General features: G+C 34.2%; 1 protein-coding gene across 1 annotated transcript in view; it reads right to left on the reverse strand.

Moving 5' to 3' along the window:
* LOC111057675 overlaps positions 1-21,132 on the reverse strand; it is a 58,546-nt gene that overhangs the window by 16,846 nt on the left and 20,568 nt on the right. The window contains exons 3-7 of the mRNA XM_022345132.2: positions 19,346-19,463; positions 17,785-17,864; positions 16,468-16,538; positions 11,306-11,393; positions 6,252-6,570 (exon numbers count right to left, since the gene is read on the reverse strand). Coding sequence (XP_022200824.2) covers positions 6,252-6,570; positions 11,306-11,393; positions 16,468-16,538; positions 17,785-17,864; positions 19,346-19,463 — 676 coding nt within the window. The remainder of the gene's footprint in view (positions 1-6,251; positions 6,571-11,305; positions 11,394-16,467; positions 16,539-17,784; positions 17,865-19,345; positions 19,464-21,132) is intronic.

Genomic DNA, 21,132 nt, shown 5'->3' on the forward strand with positions numbered 1-21,132 from the left:
CAAGCATTTATTATTGAATGAGTTTGGAAATGAAAATAAGTTTGATGCACTCTGCCTATGTGAAATTGGTGTAACAAGGATGATATCTCTTTTCATAAAATGGATGACTACGTGCTGGTTGATAGTTTTTGTTGAGATCAGTATAAGCATGGAGGAGTATCAATTTATGTGAGGCCGGAGCTGGTACTTGATAGTAAAGGCTGTTTCAACAGTAAAAAACATTTTTAAGTGATAGGTATAGGTAAATTGGTACTAGTTTCTATATAAATAGATCACCTCTGGGCAGTCCTGCTCTTTTTTGGAGGGACTTGATGTCTAGAATTTGTTTAGCAGACCTAGGTGGAGGAATTATAGCATTGTCTATGGAGGTGACCTTAACTCTGACTTTGATGTGGGGCAGGATAAAGCTGCCGTACATGAATTTAAAAATATGTTAAAGCAATATGTGAAACAATTCAACTTGGCGTGTCATAATGCAAAGGCTACAAGAGGGGTTTTGCTTGCTTAGATAATATTTTTACAAATATTAATAAAGATAAACTCAAATGTGATGTCTTGATCCATTATCAGATCATGACTGTGTCTGGGCTGATTTGAATATTCATTGTTCAGTTGTGGAAAATTTCATGTCCAAGAGAGTGATAGTTACTAGGCCAGTAACTCAAGAAAATGTCGACCTGTTGATTGACTCACTGTCAAATGTAGACTGGAACAGGTTTATGCATGACAACCATTCATTGAATTCTGACTGGTTATTTGAGGATTGTTTTAATATAATCTTATATTATTTTAATATATTCATACCGAGAGGAAGATTGTTCTGAACAATCAGCACAAAGTTAAATCAAAAAGCTGGTTCAGGCCGCAATTGGCACAAATGAAAAATAAAGTACTACTAAATTTAAATATTTATAGAAGGGATGAAACCGAGGAGTCTAGAACAGCATATTCCAAAATTAGAAAGGCTTATAAGCAGTTACTCTATGAGGCTAGAAAGAGATATAATATTAATGAGATTGAGTCTAGTGGTAATAAGTGTAAAGCCGTTTGGAAGATAATTGAATCAGTTGAGGAGCAAGCCCATAAAAAACCAATTCCATTAACACCTGATGAGTTGAACAATTTTTCCTTGGATTCTGTGCAAGACGCTCACGACTAGATTGTTCAGTCCAATAAAACAGCTCGAAATCTATTGATGCAGAATCTTGCTTTTCCTGATCAGTATAACAAAAATTCCATTTCAGGAAGTCTCCCCTAGTGAAGTACTTGATGCTGTACTCAGCCTTAAATCATCAGACAGTGTTGACATTTATGACTTCTCAAATAATCTTTTTAAAAAAATTATTGGAAATATTCTTGATTCTTTCACTTACTGTATAAATAGATGCCTTGGAGATGGAACTTTTCCAGAAGTGCTCAAAATTTCTAGTTTTCCCTGTTTATAAGAAGGGTCCTAAAGACAATCCAGGCAGCTATCGACCCATATCATTAGTGCCATGCTTTTCAAAGGTTCTTGAGATTATAATTAATACATCGGCAACTATACAAATATCTAATTGCGTACAACCTCATCAGTATTGCTCAGCATGGTTTTGTGAAGGGTAGGTCCACAACAGGAGCTATGGATGCTCTTGTCGAGAATATTTTGAGATCTTTGGAAAATAGAGAATTAGCTCAGGCAACCTTCTGTCAGACATGACTATGTAGTTCACTCCTTGCTAATTGATAAGTTACAATTCTATGGTGTTTGTGGGGAAGAACTTAGTCTATTTGAAACGCATCTGATGGGACTTAAGCAAGTGGTATTTGTGGGGAACAGAATGTAGCTTCTGTAATATTTGGAGTCGATCAGCTCACACTGATTCCACTCTAATGCAAGCGGCAACGTGGTTCAAAGCTAATGGTTTTGTGCTGAACGAAAATAAGACTCAAACAATGTATTTCACACTCCGAGATGGTCTAGAGAATTCGAATGTGACAAAATGTGTAAAATTTTTGGGTATAACCAGAGACAAGAAATATAGTTAGAAATATACTTATGCAAGAAATATATTAGTATATAGTATATTTCTTATAGAAGAAATAAACTTATGCTTATCCTTTAGGAATTTAATTTATGGTAGAACATAGAGAGCTAAACATATTTCGTTTATTTTTCATGCGTTTTGTATGTAATTAAGGATTATTTTTTAAGGTTGCATTTGTCTATTATAGACGTATTCTTCATCATTCTCTTAAAAATTAAATTTTCTACAAGATCTCTAAAAAATTTCGTGTTCATTGTGCAATTAACATAGTAAATCTGCTTCAAACAAAGGAACTTGTTTTACGGGACCAAGTTTTGCGTATTTCGTCACATATCTTAAAAATTACTGTAGCTACAGGTCTGGAAACTGTTTTTAGTTTCAATTTCAGGAATCAATTTCTCAGTTCATTTTACATAAAGTATGCTAAATTGTACATCTTAATTAACATCAAACAAATGCCCATAGGGCTTCGTTTCGGCTGGGAAACTGAAATTCAGACGAAATCTTCCACCCTGTATAACTTGGTAACCAAGCATTTTAGGACCTATGTTAATTAGAGCTTTTTTCTTCTTTCGATGAGAGGAATCACGCCCTGACTTATGGGCACCTTTTTTCAAAACACCCTGTATGTATGTGTATGTTTTATATACACTTTTTAGTGTCCAATTGTTGCTTTTTGTTTTCATGCACTTTTAGTTATTATTTTGTGGTGAAGAGTCACAGCTCATGCTGTAAGCAGTGATATCTCACTTTTACTACTCTGTTATATTTTGTGTATTGAAGTTGCCTTTTTTTCTATGAATGGGATGGAATTTGTATTTATTTATTTCGTTGACATGACATGGTATATCATTCTAAATTAGAGTATACTATATTTTTTTACGTTAATCATTATTTTACAGTTTCAAGTGATAAGTGAGTGTTATTTTGTTATTCAATTTGGTTTGAAAACACTCTAAATTAGAACTTTTCTGTTTTCAAATGTTTTGACTGAAAATTGGACCTGAATTTAAATAATGTATGGAACGAACATATCCTTGTTTTTGAACTATTTATAGTGTATAAATCAAAATTCGGGGAAGAAACAGTTTTTGGATGTGCCTGTTAATCCTTCCCCAATCATTTTAAAGAATTGTGTTCTGTTTATCAATAAATAAATAATGAGCGAAGCTCGGTGCCCCGATATTCATAGATCAAGTTAGCAGCTGTTCCACTCATTTTGTTTCAAAATATTAATACATTTGCCTATATCTAGGATAACTTTGGCTCTTGTTGTTTTCCCTGAAAGTCTGTTAAATATTTTACAGCTTATGATATAATTATCAGATATTATCAATTTGATCACACCTGTATTACAGATAACGTTGTTAGTCAAATGAACAAGTGATCAAAACAGGACTGTTTAAGACGATCCATTCTAAATTCCTCCCTAGTAACATAAATTAAGAATAAATTAATAAACGTATCCAACGTAACGGAAATGGGTCAATAGATGTAATAAGTACTCCTGACAATTCTCAAGAATTAAGGAAGAATTATAAGAGGATATTGAGATCAATTCAAGTTGAATTAATGTGGACATTCAGAATAAATAAGTGGTCATTATAATTTATGTATCGTGTAGAAGTAGAATGTCCTGAAACAAGTGGAAAACTAATATATAATTCCAACACTTACCGAGATCAAGTTGAAAATGAAATTTGACAAACAGCCAGCTGCTCTTCTTGTTGAGTAGTAGATGTCCTCCAAAAAGCTACACAGTTTATTCGTTGGAAAAATTCAAGCTGAAATACTAGACTTCAAAAATTATGATGATGATTGCTCATCAAGCCATTGTTTGAAATAATGATGAGAGAAATTAAGCAACATTAGTGCAATATATTAATCCAGGATTGTGAATGAGATATAAAATTTACCTTGGTTTTCTCCCTTGGGTCGAATTTGCTGACCATGTAGAATTCTGTGATATTGCTTTTAGTCTTGGGAACATTCATAAGTACACTTCCAAGACTACATTTTGGATTGAAGGCTTGGCGGAAGTCGTCTGGTGGCACTAGCCGTGACACTGCCAGCTGCTGCAATTTTCTGCGATTTTCAACACCGCTCTGGATCTTGTACCACAACTTGAACATAAGTATGTACCTCACGTACATCAATATTTTATTTCGTGGTTCTTTATTGGTGGAAGAACTTGTATGCTGTTTATTATCTGGAGATAGGTCGTCGGCTATTTTGCTGTAAAAAAAAAAACAAAATTTACTAATATTTAAATAGAGACCACTGGGGGTTGAAGAGCTCGCTCATAATACAACATACTGTTGTATTGATCTCTGAGATCCGCAACTTGATATTATACAGAGTTGGCAAGAATTATTATGAAAACAGCTAAATATAATATCTTTTGCAAGTATGATATTACAGTTGTAGGTTCCATGGGAATCCTATTCCAATTGAAAAAAAAACTTTCTGTCGCTTCAAAACTTTTTTCCGCCATCTTGGATCCGTCATATAATTCAACTTCATTTTACTTTCCTTGTCCTTTGTTACCATAGGTAACAAAAGTATTGCTTTCCGACAAAAATTAAGGTACCCCAATTTCTAAATTTCTATAGGTTTCAAGGTCCGCTGAGTCCAAAAAAGTGGTTTTTGGGTATTTGTTCTGAATTTTTTTCAATATAGTTACTGTAGTCTATATATATATATATATATATATATATATATATATATATATATATATATATAATATATATATAAAAAATATATATCGTGTGTGTGTGTGTGTGTGTGTGTGTGTGTGTGTGTGTGTGTGTATGAGTGTATGTGCGTCTGTGTACACGATATCTCAAACAAAAAACCCTGTTTTTGACAAAATTTTCGCCATTTTAGCCGCCATCTTGAATTGCATTTGAACGAAATTTTTCGTGTCGGATCCTTATAGTGAAAGGACCTTAAGTTCCGAATTTCAAGTCATTCCGTTAATTGGGAGATGATATATCGTGTACACACACACACACATATACAGACCAATACCCAAAAACCAGTTTTTGGACTCAGGGGACCTTGAAACGTATAGAAATTTAGAAATTGGGGTACCTTAATTTTTTTCGGAAAGCAATACTTTCCTTACCTATGGTAATACGGCAAGGAAAGTAATACAGAACGATTGAAAAATTCAGCAACTGCAAGCAAGATGATCATAATAATAGTGAAAATGACAACCTCGCCTTCAATAATCCAAGCGGTGTTTCATTACAGCCTTTCTAAAGGCAATCAGCTGCTTGAGTTTGAAATAATTCAGTCAAATAATCTTGTAAATTGCCAGCCTATAGCATACAATTTGGTACACAATGCATACCATGCAGCTACTCTTCTAACTTTAAAATTCCTTTGAATTGACATGAATAGAAAGGAGACAGACAAATCTCCCCGTTGATTTGATATAAAATTATTACGTATTACAACGCTTCATGATTCTGAGACAAGTGATATTCAAAAGAAAAACAAATCTTCGCCATGTTTCCAATTTTATCATAAGTGTAAAAATTTCCTTTTAATCCTTCAACCCTGAAACTTTTTTAGCACTACTAGGATATCGGGGATGATATTATACACCCAATTCTGACGTTGAATTGGAAATTTGAGAAAGTTGCAATTTTACACGATTTGGCAACCCTGTAATTTCGTCGGATGGAGGGGCAAGTCTCAACTTGTTTTACATAAACTATACAAGCCATATTACCATTTGTAAGGAAAGTATTGCTTTCCAAAAAAATTAGGGTACCCTAATTTCAAGTGTTATAGTGAGGTCCACGTTATAATGACAGTATTTGTTCAGCTTTGGAATTGCTATCCTTGTCTATCATTCGACAAAGCCGGTGGTATTATCCTTTTCTAGGTCCACAACGATGCCAATTATGTTTTTGACAGTGTAGAAGTAGAATGTCCTGAAACAAGTGGAAAACTAATATATAATTCCAACACTTACCGAGATCAAGTTGAAAATGAAATTTGACAAACAGCCAGCTGCTCTTCTTGTTGAGTAGTAGATGTCCTCCAAAAAGCTACACAGTTTATTCGTTGGAAAAATTCAAGCTGAAATACTAGACTTCAAAAATTATGATGATGATTGCTCATCAAGCCATTGTTTGAAATAATGATGAGAGAAATTAAGCAACATTAGTGCAATATATTAATCCAGGATTGTGAATGAGATATAAAATTTACCTTGGTTTTCTCCCTTGGGTCGAATTTGCTGACCATGTAGAATTCTGTGATATTGCTTTTAGTCTTGGGAACATTCATAAGTACACTTCCAAGACTACATTTTGGATTGAAGGCTTGGCGGAAGTCGTCTGGTGGCACTAGCCGTGACACTGCCAGCTGCTGCAATTTTCTGCGATTTTCAACACCGCTCTGGATCTTGTACCACAACTTGAACATAAGTATGTACCTCACGTACATCAATATTTTATTTCGTGGTTCTTTATTGGTGGAAGAACTTGTATGCTGTTTATTATCTGGAGATAGGTCGTCGGCTATTTTGCTGTAAAAAAAAAAAAAAATTACTAATATTTAAATAGAGACCACTGGGGGTTGAAGAGCTCGCTCATAATACAACATACTGTTGTATTGATCTCTGAGATCCGCAACTTGATATTATACAGAGTTGGCAAGAATTATTATGAAAACAGCTAAATATAATATCTTTTGCAAGTATGATATTACAGTTGTAGGTTCCATGGGAATCCTATTCCAATTGAAAAAAAAACTTTCTGTCGCTTCAAAACTTTTTTCCGCCATCTTGGATCCGTCATATAATTCAACTTCATTTTACTTTCCTTGTCCTTTGTTACCATAGGTAACAAAAGTATTGCTTTCCGACAAAAATTAAGGTACCCCAATTTCTAAATTTCTATAGGTTTCAAGGTCCGCTGAGTCCAAAAAAGTGGTTTTTGGGTATTTGTTCTGAATTTTTTTTCAATATAGTTACTGTAGTCTATATATATATATATATATATATATATATATATATTATATATATATATATATATATATATAAAAATATATATCGTGTGTGTGTGTGTGTGTGTGTGTGTGTGTGTGTGTATGTGTGTGTATGAGTGTATGTGCGTCTGTGTACACGATATCTCAAACAAAAAACCCTGTTTTTGACAAAATTTTCGCCATTTTAGCCGCCATCTTGAATTGCATTTGAACGAAATTTTTCGTGTCGGATCCTTATAGTGAAAGGACCTTAAGTTCCGAATTTCAAGTCATTCCGTTAATTGGGAGATGATATATCGTGTACACACACACACACACATATACAGACCAATACCCAAAAACCAGTTTTTTGGACTCAGGGGACCTTGAAACGTATAGAAATTTAGAAATTGGGGTACCTTAATTTTTTTCGGAAAGCAATACTTTCCTTACCTATGGTAATACGGCAAGGAAAGTAATACAGAACGATTGAAAAATTCAGCAACTGCAAGCAAGATGATCATAATAATAGTGAAAATGACAACCTCGCCTTCAATAATCCAAGCGGTGTTTCATTACAGCCTTTCTAAAGGCAATCAGCTGCTTGAGTTTGAAATAATTCAGTCAAATAATCTTGTAAATTGCCAGCCTATAGCATACAATTTGGTACACAATGCATACCATGCAGCTACTCTTCTAACTTTAAAATTCCTTTGAATTGACATGAATAGAAAGGAGACAGACAAATCTCCCCGTTGATTTGATATAAAATTATTACGTATTACAACGCTTCATGATTCTGAGACAAGTGATATTCAAAAGAAAAACAAATCTTCGCCATGTTTCCAATTTTATCATAAGTGTAAAATTTCCTTTTAATCCTTCAACCCTGAAACTTTTTTAGCACTACTAGGATATCGGGGATGATATTATACACCCAATTCTGACGTTGAATTAGAAATTTGAGAAAGTTGCGATTTTACACGATTTGGCAACCCTGTAATCTCTTCGGATGGAGGGGCAAGTCTCAACTTGTTTTACATAAACTATACAAGCCATATTACCATTTGTAAGGAAAGTATTGCTTTCCAAAAAAAATTAGGGTACCCTAATTTCAAGTGTTACAGTGAGGTCCACGTTATAATGACAGTATTTGTTCAGCTTTGGAATTGCTATCCTTGTCTATCATTCGACAAAGCCGGTGGTATTATCCTTTTCTAGGTCCACAACGATGCCAATTATGTTTTTGACAGTGTAGAAATATAATTAATAAATGCAGAGAATCGTCATCGCTATTCTCATATCTTTAACCACTGCCATTATAACGTAGACCTCACTATAGTAGCTTCTACTCAAAAAATCTGGTGTGGCACACTCACACAACTTTCCTTGCCGTTATGAAAATTGATCACCTGACGCTAGTGTTCCCGCGCATCTCAAGTCTACTATTCAAAGATTTGAGCCAGCTGGTGACAGGGTAATAACGCTGGAGACACACGAGGTCTGCTATCTCTTCATAGGAGTCTTTTAATAGAATCAACAGTTGCCAACAGTTTGCAATAATTGGATAATCACATTTTCTCGAATTTCGAGCTCATTTTTAATTTTAGGTGAAAATGTTACTGAACATTAATTGTAGAGATTCTCATTCTCAATCTTTTCCACTCGAAATTTTTTGTTTAAATTGTATCTGAAGCCTGATAATTGAGAATCTAAAATCAAACTTTGCATAGATGGGGCGGAGCTCCTGAAATTTTTACAGATATGGGACTTGTGGCAGTTGATAGAGCTTATAAATGAGTATTCTAGGTATAACTTAGATCAAAATCGTTGATCAAATTGTTCGTATCGGATCCTTATAGTGTAAGGACCTTAAGTTCCAAATTTCAAGTCATTCCGTTAATTGGGAGATGAGATATCGTGTACACAGACGCACATACACTCATACACACACATACAGACCAATACCCAAAAACCACTTTTTGGACTCAGGGGTCCTTGAAACGTATAGAAATTTAGAAATTGGAGCACCTTAATTTTTTTCGGAAAGCAATACTTTCCTTACCTATGGTAATAGGGCAAGGAAAGTAAAATTTTACTCTTTAACAAAAATATTGTCATAGCAACTGCTATCACATGTAGTATTATTAATTACGTGTATGTTACAGACAGGCAGACGTTAACGGAAGCGAGTTAATATAGAACTTATAAATTAATGTTGTGTATTATTCAGCTTAGTGTCAGGGCATAAAGTCTGTCTGTCTGACAGTGTGTGTAACAACTGCCAAATAATAGCATCAGATTCTTCAATAGAACGGAAAAATTACAGAAATAACATGCAAATGATTCCAGCTGACTGATAAATGATAAATCAAACCATTTTATTCTTATGCACTTTTAATGTTATTTTAATATCCTGATGAAGGACGAAGGAGTGAGTCAATTTTGATGTCCAACGAACTTGACCTGTAAAAAGGTTCGAAGAATTCGTGTTCAAAATTTGAAGCTGATTCTCGTTCTTGTCGAACATACAAACAGACAGAAAACGACTTTGGGCTCTAGTAAGTCAAAGATGAGAGCTTCGCTAACGCTCGTTCAATAAAACAAGAAAATCATAAGTAATGAATAGTAATCATAAGTAACAGTAATGAATTCAAAGTAATAATAAAAACAATTCAAAGTTATAAAAACAGGGAATGCAAAATACATAGATACATACAATTTCCACAATTCTTTACAGGATTCATAAGTTGAACAACATAAATTAATCATAGAGAAAAGATAGCAAGAGAAGATATCCCAATAGGGAATGGATCAGGGTAAATGGAATAAGTCGTTCATGTTCCAAATTTTAAGCCAGTTAACTCAAACCGATTACTGTCGTCTGTCTATTATTACTGTATTTTTGGGGTGAAAGTGTACGAACGGCACAGTATGAGAGCCTACCAGCGTCACATAGAGTCAAGAAAATAACTACTAGGACGATTGACTTTAGTTAACAGTGAAATTTGCAACATATACCATGGAATATCATCTTATGCTATCTTTTGCCCGTGGTTGGATGTAACTGATATTCATTTGCATTGACTTGAGTTAAGTGGAACTAAATAACCTGAACCCTTCAAACAACAGTGAAGTTCTAACAGGTTGCGATGAGAAAATACAGCATGAAAGTCTTGGGTAAGAATCAAAATATGGTTGAATATTAGCACAAAGTTTCCTCTCTAGTGCCACAACTGTGTGTGGTGGTTCACATCACGAATCAAGTGCAATGACATGTAGACCATGACAAGTAATCCAGCAGAAGTAACCAATACTGTACTTACCTATTGTATTACTTACAAGAAATAGCTTTTTGTTCATATTCAGTAATGTTAATTCAAAAATCTAACGAGATTGTTAAATATTACAGTATATCAAGTGTTTCATCGCACTTTGTAATGGATCCAAGTATCCTCATCTTTAATGAATTATCTTTTCGAATATAGAGATGTTTCTCGTTTATAGATTCCATTGCAAATTTGGTATCATTGAAACAATTACACAGAGTTAGTAAAAGTTATGGAAACAGCTTAATATTTCTTTTATAATGTTAATTTGAAATTAGATTTCATTGAAGATCTTATTTGAATTGGAGAAACTAATCTTCTCTAGCTTCAACATTTTTGTCCGCCATCATGGATCACTCTCAACTTATCTTGAGAGACATTACTTCGATACAGAATTTCAAGAGAAAATGAATGGCGAAATCCGCACATAGATATCTAAAACCGTTTCAAAGATATTTACATTTGAAGATAATAATGAATCATACAAAAATGAAATAAATAAGTCAACTGAGTATATTTAAAAAATGTCTGATAATTTTTTGCCCCCTTTCATTTTCTCTTAAAACTCTGTATAAAAATTATCTATCATAATTATAACAACCTTTCCACTTAAAAAAATGAAGTTGGATCCAATAAGTTTGTCAATAATCAGACAAACATTTTGAAGCGACTGAAAAGTAGTCAATTCCAATAGGATCTCCGATGGAACCTACTGTCATTGCAAAAGCAATTTTAAGCTGGTTCCATAATTTTCACCAGCCCTGAATATATTTTATTTTAATCTTCCTACTCTACAAATGATCCCAAAATTATAATTTTCAAATATTGTAAGAATTAAAACATACCATGACATTGCTAGAAATAAAATTACGATTAGTCTAGAACTGATCTCCGTATTCTAACATTTGAAATTATAATTAGTCTAAGCTTGAGTTCCATATTCTAACATTCGAAGTCAAAACTTACTTTAGAATGAAATCGCAGAAACTTTTGTAATATTTTGTAATAATTTTTGACCTCAAGAGTGTATCCAAAATGTATTCAGGCGATCCTTCTGAAAAATAAATGAACAGTATGAATTTCTACAGTTTTGAGAAAATATGATGAATAGTCCAAGTCCAGTCGTCAGGCACTTTTTGCTGGAGAACTCCAAACACGATATTTTCTTGTGCAATACTTCTGGAGTATTGGACATCCTAAATACAAATAGTTGACCTTCTAGCCCCGGAGATTTTTTGCAGGTGTCTCAAAAACTTCGGATTTTAGGTTCCTATTCCAGTTCTCTGATATTTTTACCAAATCGAGCCATCGAACAGGAAAAAATACTCTTCTTTTTTACGATGATAAAATATAGAATAAAATGCAATAATTAGAAGCTCTCTATTTTCATTGAGTGCTGAGTTACAATGTTTCAAAAATGAGTCAAATTTGGAGGACTACTATGTTAAATTTACTATGTTGAATGTACAATAAACACAGAATATTTTTTTACAGAACTTGTAGAAAATTTAATTTTGAAAAGAAAGATGTAGAATAAGTTGAAAAATAGAGAGCTTAACAGATTTTGTCTATTTTTCATGCGTTTTGTATGTAATTGAGGATTATTTTTTAAGGTTGCGTTTGTCTATTGGAAGACATATCAAGTAAACTATCTGCTATTATTAAAAGTACAAGTGATACCTTGAACGACAGAGAAGGAAACAGAAGACGTTCAACTCCAAGAGAGATAATCAGACTTTTGGCAAAAAGGAGAAGACTGAAAACGTCTGATAGGGATAGAATTGAATTCACTGAAATTTCTAAATTAATAAGGCGAAAATGGAAAGAATGGACAGCGCTCAAGAAAACTGAAGAATTAGAAGACACAATTAAATCAAGAGGAAGTATTAAACAAACATTGAGAAGACAACAGCTAGGCACCAATATAATGATCTCGATGAAAAATGAGACTGGCGAGGAAGAGAGAGAAGTGGAAGGTATTCTCAGGACAATCTGTAACTTCTATGAAAAATTATATAGTATACAGGGGCCTGAAACAGACACATCAGCAGAGTGCAGTGGAAGGAGAGAGGAACAGCTGGATGCAGGTCAAGTAGAAAATAGCCTTCCAATCCTGGAAAGTGAAGTGGAGAGAGTAATAAGCAAATTAAAAGAAGGAAAAGCGGGAGGACCGGACAGAGTTACAAATGAAGAAATAAAAGCGGGAGGAAGAGCTGTAACCAGTATACTAGTCAAGTTGTTTAATATATGTCTAAAAAATAGAAAAGTTCCTGATTTATGGTTGAAGGCTAACCTAATACTACTGTATAAAAAGGGAGACAGAAAAGAAGTAAAGAACTATCGCCCAATAAGTCTCCTCTGTACAATTTACAAAGTCTTCATTGCAATAATAACATACAGAATAGGAAGAAATTTAGATGCCGCAACACAGAACGATCAGACCGGATTCAAGAAAAATTTCTCTACACTAGACAATATCTTAGTACTGCTGGAATTGATACGAAAGGCGAGGGAATACAATTTCCAAATGGTCCTACTATTCATCGACTTTGAAAAAGCATTCGATAGTGTAACAACCAACGCTATTATGAATACGTTAGCTGGACTTGGTGTTGAAGATGAATATTTACAAATTTTTAAATATATATATGAGAATATGAAATTAGAATGTTCAGTAAGAGGAGAGAGTAAAGAGATACGTGTGAAAAGAGGATTAAGACAAGGTGATGTGCCATCTGCAAAAATATTTAATGCCGTTTTAGAAACAACCTTCAAAAATTTAGACTGGCAAGATAGAGGCATAGATATCAATGGGGAGAGGTTGAACTGCTTGAAATTTGCCGATGATATTGTTCTTATAGGAAGAAGTGCAAGTGAAGTTAAGGATATGTTAAATGAGATGATGGAAGAAACAAAACAAATAGGCCTTAAAGTAAATTTTGAAAAATCAAAGGTTATGAGTTTCAATTGTCAAGCAGATGAAGTAATTGATTTGAACCAAGGAAGAATTATCGAAAATGTCAACAGCTTCATATATTTAGGGCAAAGAATTGGAAAAGACGGTCAATGGGGAGAAATCACAAGAAGAATTGCGTTGGGATGGTCAATGTTTAAAAGATTTAATCACCTTTTCCGCTCCACGGTTATTATGGAAAATAAGCGAAAATTACTTCAGATGTGTATAATCCCAGTTATGTTGTATGGCTGTGAAACATGGACTCTCACAGGAAAAATTATCAGGAAAATGAGAACTAGTATGAGAGCAATGCTAAGGATCATGTTGGGAGTTACTAAAAGAGATAAAAAGACGAAAATATGGATATCCAAAGAGACAATGGTTGAGGACATAGGACGGTTGATAGTAAAAAGAAAATGGAACTGGGCAGGACATATAGCGAGAACAAAAGACAACAGATGGACAAAGAAGATAATAGACTGGTATCCACGAACACTGAAGAGAAGCAGAGGACGACCAACCAACAGATGGGACGAGGAATTTAGGAGAGTCTGCGGTGGAGCAACATGGCAGAGGGTAGCACAGGAGAGGACGGAATGGGAGAGGATGAAGAAGGTGTACGGCGGTGTTTGGCTATACAAAGACTAAATTTCAAAAGTGAATGTTATTTATCATGTTCATATTTCATTTGGTGCCAACCAAAGAAGTAACCTCAGCGGAAGCTGATTTGCAACCATGAAAATTTTATTTTATTTTTACTATGTACCAATAGGTAAATACTGTAAAAGTTGCAATAAAAGGTTTATTATAATTACATACCTAACGCATGAAATATAGAGAGCTTGAATTTGTCTGTTTTTCATGCGTTTTGTATGTAATTAAGGATTATTTTTTTAAGGTTGCATTTGTCTATTATAGACTTATTCTTCATCATTCTCTTTGAAAATTAAATTTTCTACAAGTTCTATAAAAAAATTTCGTGTTTATTGTGCATTTAACATAGTAAATCTGCTTCAAACATTAAAGGAACTTGTTTTACGGTACCAAGTTTCGCGTATTTCGTCACTTATCTTGAAAATTACTGTAGCTACAAGTCTGGAAACGGTTTTCAGTTTCAATTTCAGGAATCAATTTCTCAGTTCATTTTACATAAAAGTATGCTAAATTGTACATCTTAATTAACAGTAAGCAAATACCCATAGGGCTTCGTTTCGGCAGGGAAACTGAAATTCAGACGAAATGTTTTACTCTGTATAACGTGGTAACCAAGAATTTTCGGACCGTTCTTCTTCTTATTCTTCTTCTTCTTCTCTAAGCGCTACAGTCCTGGGTGTACCTTGGCTTTCTCAACTATTTGCTTCCATTCATCTCGCACCACTGCTTTTCGTCTACAGCCTCTCAATGACATTGACGTCAGATAGTTCTCAACATCTTCCAGCCATCGTCTCCTCGGTCTACCTCTCTCCCTTGTGCCCAGCATCCTGCCTTCAAGTATCTGTTTCTGGGACCTATGTCAATTAGAACTTTTTTCTTCTTTTGATGTGAGGAATCACGCCCTGACTTGAGGGCACCTTTCTTCAGAGCACCCTGTATAAGCCCTGTTGTCCCAAATTTGTATTCAACGAATCCGTGTGATTGAAAAAAAGCTTGAACTCTGGAGAGAGGATAAATTTCTTAAAATCTGCGGCTTCTCAAAGCTAGCATAATTTCAAAAATACTCATTCTCAATTTAATTTAATGCACATGAAAGGGAGAATTAAGATTCACAATTTGATCATATTCAATTGTCTATCATCTAGGTGGATGGCATTAGCAACTGAAAAAACACTTTTGATATTAGTTTTCCGAAATCACCTATTATGGTAGTATTACTCAAATGGGCCATCAAGTAGGGGAAAAACGTACATTGCGCAGATAAGCTGAACAATTAGGATTATAGGACACCAAAAAACTATGTCTTATGATATTATGATAATCTAATAGTGAAAAAATTGATAAGATACAATTCGAATAGTAATAATTGATTGAAGAACTCGAAATTTATTAATTGTTTCATTTAAAAAAGTGTAGAATTAGAACAGTATCAATGAGTGTTTTAAAATTTCTAATAGTGGAGGATTTATACTTTGCAAGATGGTAAGTGCTATTAATTTTCTAGCTTATGTTTTAAACCCCAAAATGACCCAGTCCCTAATTATTCATTTGAAGTAGTGGAATGAATAAAGTGCATATGCTACCTACCTTCATAAACAGTTGACATCAGATTAGAGTTAGCAAAATCTTATAGACAGTTTTCTTGATTTTAGAATGTGAAATTAAATGATAGATTATTTGTTGTCAAAATTTTCATTAGTTTAATTTAAAAGTTGGTTAGAAAGCAAAATTTTGATTTTTAAGAAGCAAGTCCCATGACTCCCAAAAGTATTTACAGATCTCTTTCTCTTTCCATCGGGGGCGGTTACAATAATTTCAAAGGCCTTGGAACAAGCTACAACTTTTAAACCAGTCATTTTTTTGAGAATCGAAAGCGTTTTATTAGACAAGATATAAAATCATGAGGTGAAAATTTCCTAATTTACTGGCTTTGAAATCGAATAGCTTCCTAGCAAACGATCAATAAGATTTTATATCATTAACTATAGATCTAATAATATTTAAAAGGAGGAAATCAAATTCAGCTCGATATCTTATTTGGAGCAGAGATTTATTTGTTTTATGAAGCCATTGCAGTTTTGAAATTTGGGTGGGGTCCTTGTGGTTGAAGCAAGCGGTGGGACGATGGGGACTCTGCGGTTCTAGGCTATATACTATGTATATTAACAAATTATTCCCTTAATTTGCTGCGCATCAATGTCTTTATTGACTAGGCTATACATACCAACAGAAATTGCACGCTTAATAGGATAGGATAGCAACAGAACAAAACAGAGGAGATATAAAAGAGTAAGTGCCGGTTGCACAAAAGCCGGTTGAATTTTAATCGTGATTAATTCCACAAGAACCAATCAGAGAAGCCGTATTTTCAAAAAAGCCTTCTTTGATTGATTCTCGTGGAATTAATTACGGTTAAAATTTAACCGGCTTTTGTGCAACCGGGCCCAAGAGAACTAAAAAGTTTATAATTTTTGAAAAGGTAAATATATTTTAAGATTTCAAATTTGTAAATACTCACCTAGAAAGAGATTAAGAGCAAACACGAGTTTTTCTTTGATAACTTGCTTCCTCGCAGTGATCTTTATCACCCTGAAAAAGAGACGAATAACAATATATTATAAGTAATACGAAATTACAATAGCAATAAATAAAAAAAATATTCATTGCCAATGTAATTTCAATATCAACTATAATTCATCGTAATAAATTAATTAAATTGAAAATAGCAGTTAAACACACAAGTTCATCTATTATTGGATTTTTTTTAGTTAGCTTATATTCTGCTCATATTCTACTGTAGACAAATCAGAACAATATGGGTGGAATTATTTATAAAATTAAGTTTATAATGGATCAAAATTTACATGGATGGAAATGATATTTCATTTAATGAGATTTTATCATGGAAACATGATATTTCTAAAGTTGCATGATGACTCCCATTTCTTTGTAAGAGAACAAAGACTTGTGATTTTAGGTCTCGCAGCTGACCTGTAGACAAGGATTGGTCTCCAGACATGTCTTGTAGACAACCTGAGACTCGTCTCTGAGGATTCGAATTCAGCAGCAGTTCCAAACATGAAAGCGATTGCTGTCGGAGCTGACAACTCAATGAGGCTTCACATGTGTGGACCAGGCCACTAGGCCAACAAACTAGGCCAACAAACTAGGCCCACATGAAACGGACCTCCGAGGAAGCACCTCAAAACTCAGGTAGGAGGTGAGACCCAAAAGAGACACCCTGATGGAATCCTTCAATGCGTGTGCTTCTACTGTTCTACACAAGTCATCATAAAAAAAACAACGCTCGACTCTGCTGAGGTGAGCGGCACTTGGAACAGTGGCGCTTTATGGGTGGGGGAATTAGCAGACGCTCTTTGAAATTTTGGACAGTGGCGCTTCTTCGGTTGCCCATATAAAAAATTGTTTGGCTGAAATCCGAAGATAGTGTTGGTCTCATGGCCTAATACACACTTAAAAAAGCTCGGCCTTGAGGCGACATTGACACTGAGCTCTCCTGTGTGGAGTCTTCCTAAGAAACAATGCAATTAATGAATTATGGTAGAAAATGTGTTGGCGGTACATTGATCACACAAATCCTTCAAAGATGTGCCATGCTGCAAGTCTGATTTTATAGTAATAAATATTGCAAAAATATATATACCCTTATAATTTTTACAGTATTTCCATCCATACTTTTCTGAACAATAGCGGAATATTAAAAACAAATATATTTATACACATATAGTTTTATAAAATTGAACTTGTGCAAATCCACTCGTATAAACGGTAATATAAAAATAATTTTAGATAATTACATAACTAAAGTACATACTTGAAACTTTTAAGGACCATGTCTGTGTAGAATGTCACAAGCGTTGACATCTTTTCAAGATACGCACAGTTTTCCATTGGCTGCAAACACATAAATTGGCATTAACCAAATTATAATCAATTACAAGCAATCATTGAGTTCTATTCATTCAAACATGAACTTCAACTAGTCTATCTCTACAATCACACTTATGAAAAGCACAACGGATGTCAGTCCAAATCTGTTACTTTTCCAATTATTACAAATATTCTAGATGTGGGTAATGTTCCATAATATGTCTATAGTTGAATTATACATCAAGAACGATGATTAACCGCAAGAACGGTAAGAAAGCAAATTCTAAATTGAGAATATCTTATATGCATGTTCAAAGCAAAATACGGTAAAACAATGAGAAATGAGTTTGACAAAAATGATATCTAAGAGGATATAGACTACTCTGTTAAACTATCGGTGCCGGCTGAAATATGACATTCAGGCGAAGTGAATTAAAGCTAATTAAAGCTAAAACACTAATAAAAGCTATACGAATATTATTATTATTATAGACTATCCAAATGAAGTATAATATTTTCCCACAGTAGAAGTGTACTGTACAATAATGAGATTCACAAATCAACTTTATATTAACAACGTAAGCGCTTATGAGACCAGCTACTAAAGAAACATTTCGCGGTCATTTTCGACTGTACAAGAGAAAAGCTTAACGTGGCTTCCGTCGCAGGTGTGCAGATCAAGACCGTTCAGTTGCTCCAGATGAATGCCATCGGAAATGTAATGTGACATGGTACCAGTACAGTAAAACCATAACAGTTTCTTGCAAGCACACCGAAAAAACATTATTTACTTAGTTTCACGAAGGATTCCAACGGAGAATATGAGTCCCTGATTACGGTAAAATAGCACCAGCAACGTTCATCAAACTAAATTCTCTTTTCTTTGAAAAATTCAAAATTCGACATGAAAATCGAATGGTTTAGTGAAATTTTTTGAATACCAGTACTACAAACGTTTTTCAAAAATTGATAGATTTTTGGTCGACACCCGCTGAGATCTGCTGAATGGCTTCGCCGGAACGATGATTACATCAATTATAGTGGGGCGATATGTGAAACAACTCTGATGCAATTCAACATTCACGTTTCCTTGATAGGCCTACTGGTAACATGGTACCGAGCTTTCATGTAACTCGGTGTGCACAGGTCTGTATTAATCTTATGTACAGAAAGAAATTTATTTCGTATCAAGCGTTTCTCCTGTGTGCATCGCGCCTCAATGTCTGGCCTACATATCGACTGTAGACAGTAGTTTGATTTATTTAATATGAGAGTTCGCCAACGCACACACCCCCCAAAAAAAGATATTTTTGTAGGCAGACTCGTAAAAAATTTCATTTTGTTTCCCAGGCGTTTATTTTTGTTTTATAATAATGAAATTTTATTTGCTTTCAGATTACGGATTGTATTTTCAAATGAATTACGATATAATGAATGTAAACTACAAAAAATTCAAGTTCGCCAAGGTCAGAATGGGAAAAATGTATTATAAAATGAAAGCTCACCTCGTTCAATAAGATATACTGTAGATAGAAGTGGTGCATGGTGTCGTACAAGAATTCTCGTAGCTTGGCAGCCCTTTTCGGCTTTGCCTGACATACGTTCCATTCTGCTGCAACTTTTCTGTAAATAAAACATCTATATTGTTTACAATTTTTCAAAACAAGTAGCTTTTATGCAATTAAATCAAGTAATGAAAGATGAATAGAACTTAAATACATAGAACAACACTGAAGAAGGATCTGAGATGTGCCACTACAGTGACCTCGAAAGGATGGCGGATGACAGAGAGGCATGGAGACTTGAGTTGCTGCCAACCAGGCAACCCAATGGAGCAGCCCAACCAAAGAAGAAGACAACTCAAACAGGCTGAACACCTAATGTATATAACAACTAACCTCTAGTAAGTGTATCCTAAATTAAGGTTTAAAACAGTTTTGGGTGAATTCCAGTTGAATTTCTAACTGCAGAAGGGACACTTGTCCAAAATTTTCATTTTTCTTTGACACTCATGTTCCTTATGGAGCGGCCATTTTATGGGGTCTTCATGGCGGTACATTTGAAAATATAATCCAATTCAATTTGCTCGTAACAAAATGATTCAATTTAATTTCTATCTAAATTGACAACTTTAGTATTTACTTGTGATCTATCAATATCAATCGGTTTGTCTTGTGTCTTGTAATGACATCTTGAAATGAAATAGGAGCAGCTGATGGAATATTATGTTTTTTTCGATTTGGTTTTTAGCTGATTTTGAAACATGAAAATATCAGGCCCAGTAGCACAAAAGCCTGTTCATTTTCAATCAGGATTAAATTTCATGAGAATTAATCAGAGCAGGGTTTTTTTCCTAATAGAAGGCTTCTCTGATTGGTTATTGTGGTATTTAGTCCGGATTATGAATCAACAGACAGTGCAACTGGCTCTCTCAAGGCCATGGCTGCGTACAAACATAGAGCAACAGAGGAACCAATACAACAGAAGCTGAAGAAATTAGTCGCATTTCTATCACCTTACAATGAACATTACATTCAACTACCATATGTTTGGAGAGATCGATTTTAAATTTCTTTTGCTATCATCCGGTCACTTTCTGAACCTATTCTTCCAGATGTTCCATGAATACTTTAAAATAAGGTCGGCCAATTTTGGTAACTCATCTACAGCTATTATAATCTTTTTCATTTGCTCACACTCTCTTACGTTTTCAACAAACTATGGAAAACTTTTTTCTGATCAGCTGCTACTTGAGGGACCAATAATCCTTTCTCAAGGAACTTCAGCGAATTTTCCCAGAGTTGAGACCTGTTCCAAAATAATGTTTTTCGTCGCAAACCCACTATATTCCTGATTTAATCAAAATCGTTAGAGCCGTTTTCGAGATCCGTCCGACATACATACATATCCACAAACACACATATTCAAACAGAGATTGCTTGCTTAGTATAATTGATTTCAATGATTATGATTTCATTAAATGAGAGCTTATTTCACATAATAATAACAACTGGTATAAAAAGCAAATTGACAAAAATGATTGAAATTGAAACAATAGCGATCATCAACATTATTATCTTTATCTGTTCTAAAGTAAGCAAATTATAGTAAGATTCACATCAATGTGTCAGCATTGTTTGAATGGGGAGCATTGATGCTGTCTGTCGGATATACAAACAAAATTAGTCTTGATAGAATAGGATCAATTGATGGAAGCAACTCCCGTTATAAAAGTTTGTTTTAAGAAAAATAAAAATTATCTATACTCCCAGGAATAGCTCTGATTGAAGCA

This window comes from Nilaparvata lugens, chromosome 6, assembly GCF_014356525.2.
Source record: "Nilaparvata lugens isolate BPH chromosome 6, ASM1435652v1, whole genome shotgun sequence".
NCBI lineage: Eukaryota > Metazoa > Arthropoda > Insecta > Hemiptera > Delphacidae > Nilaparvata > Nilaparvata lugens.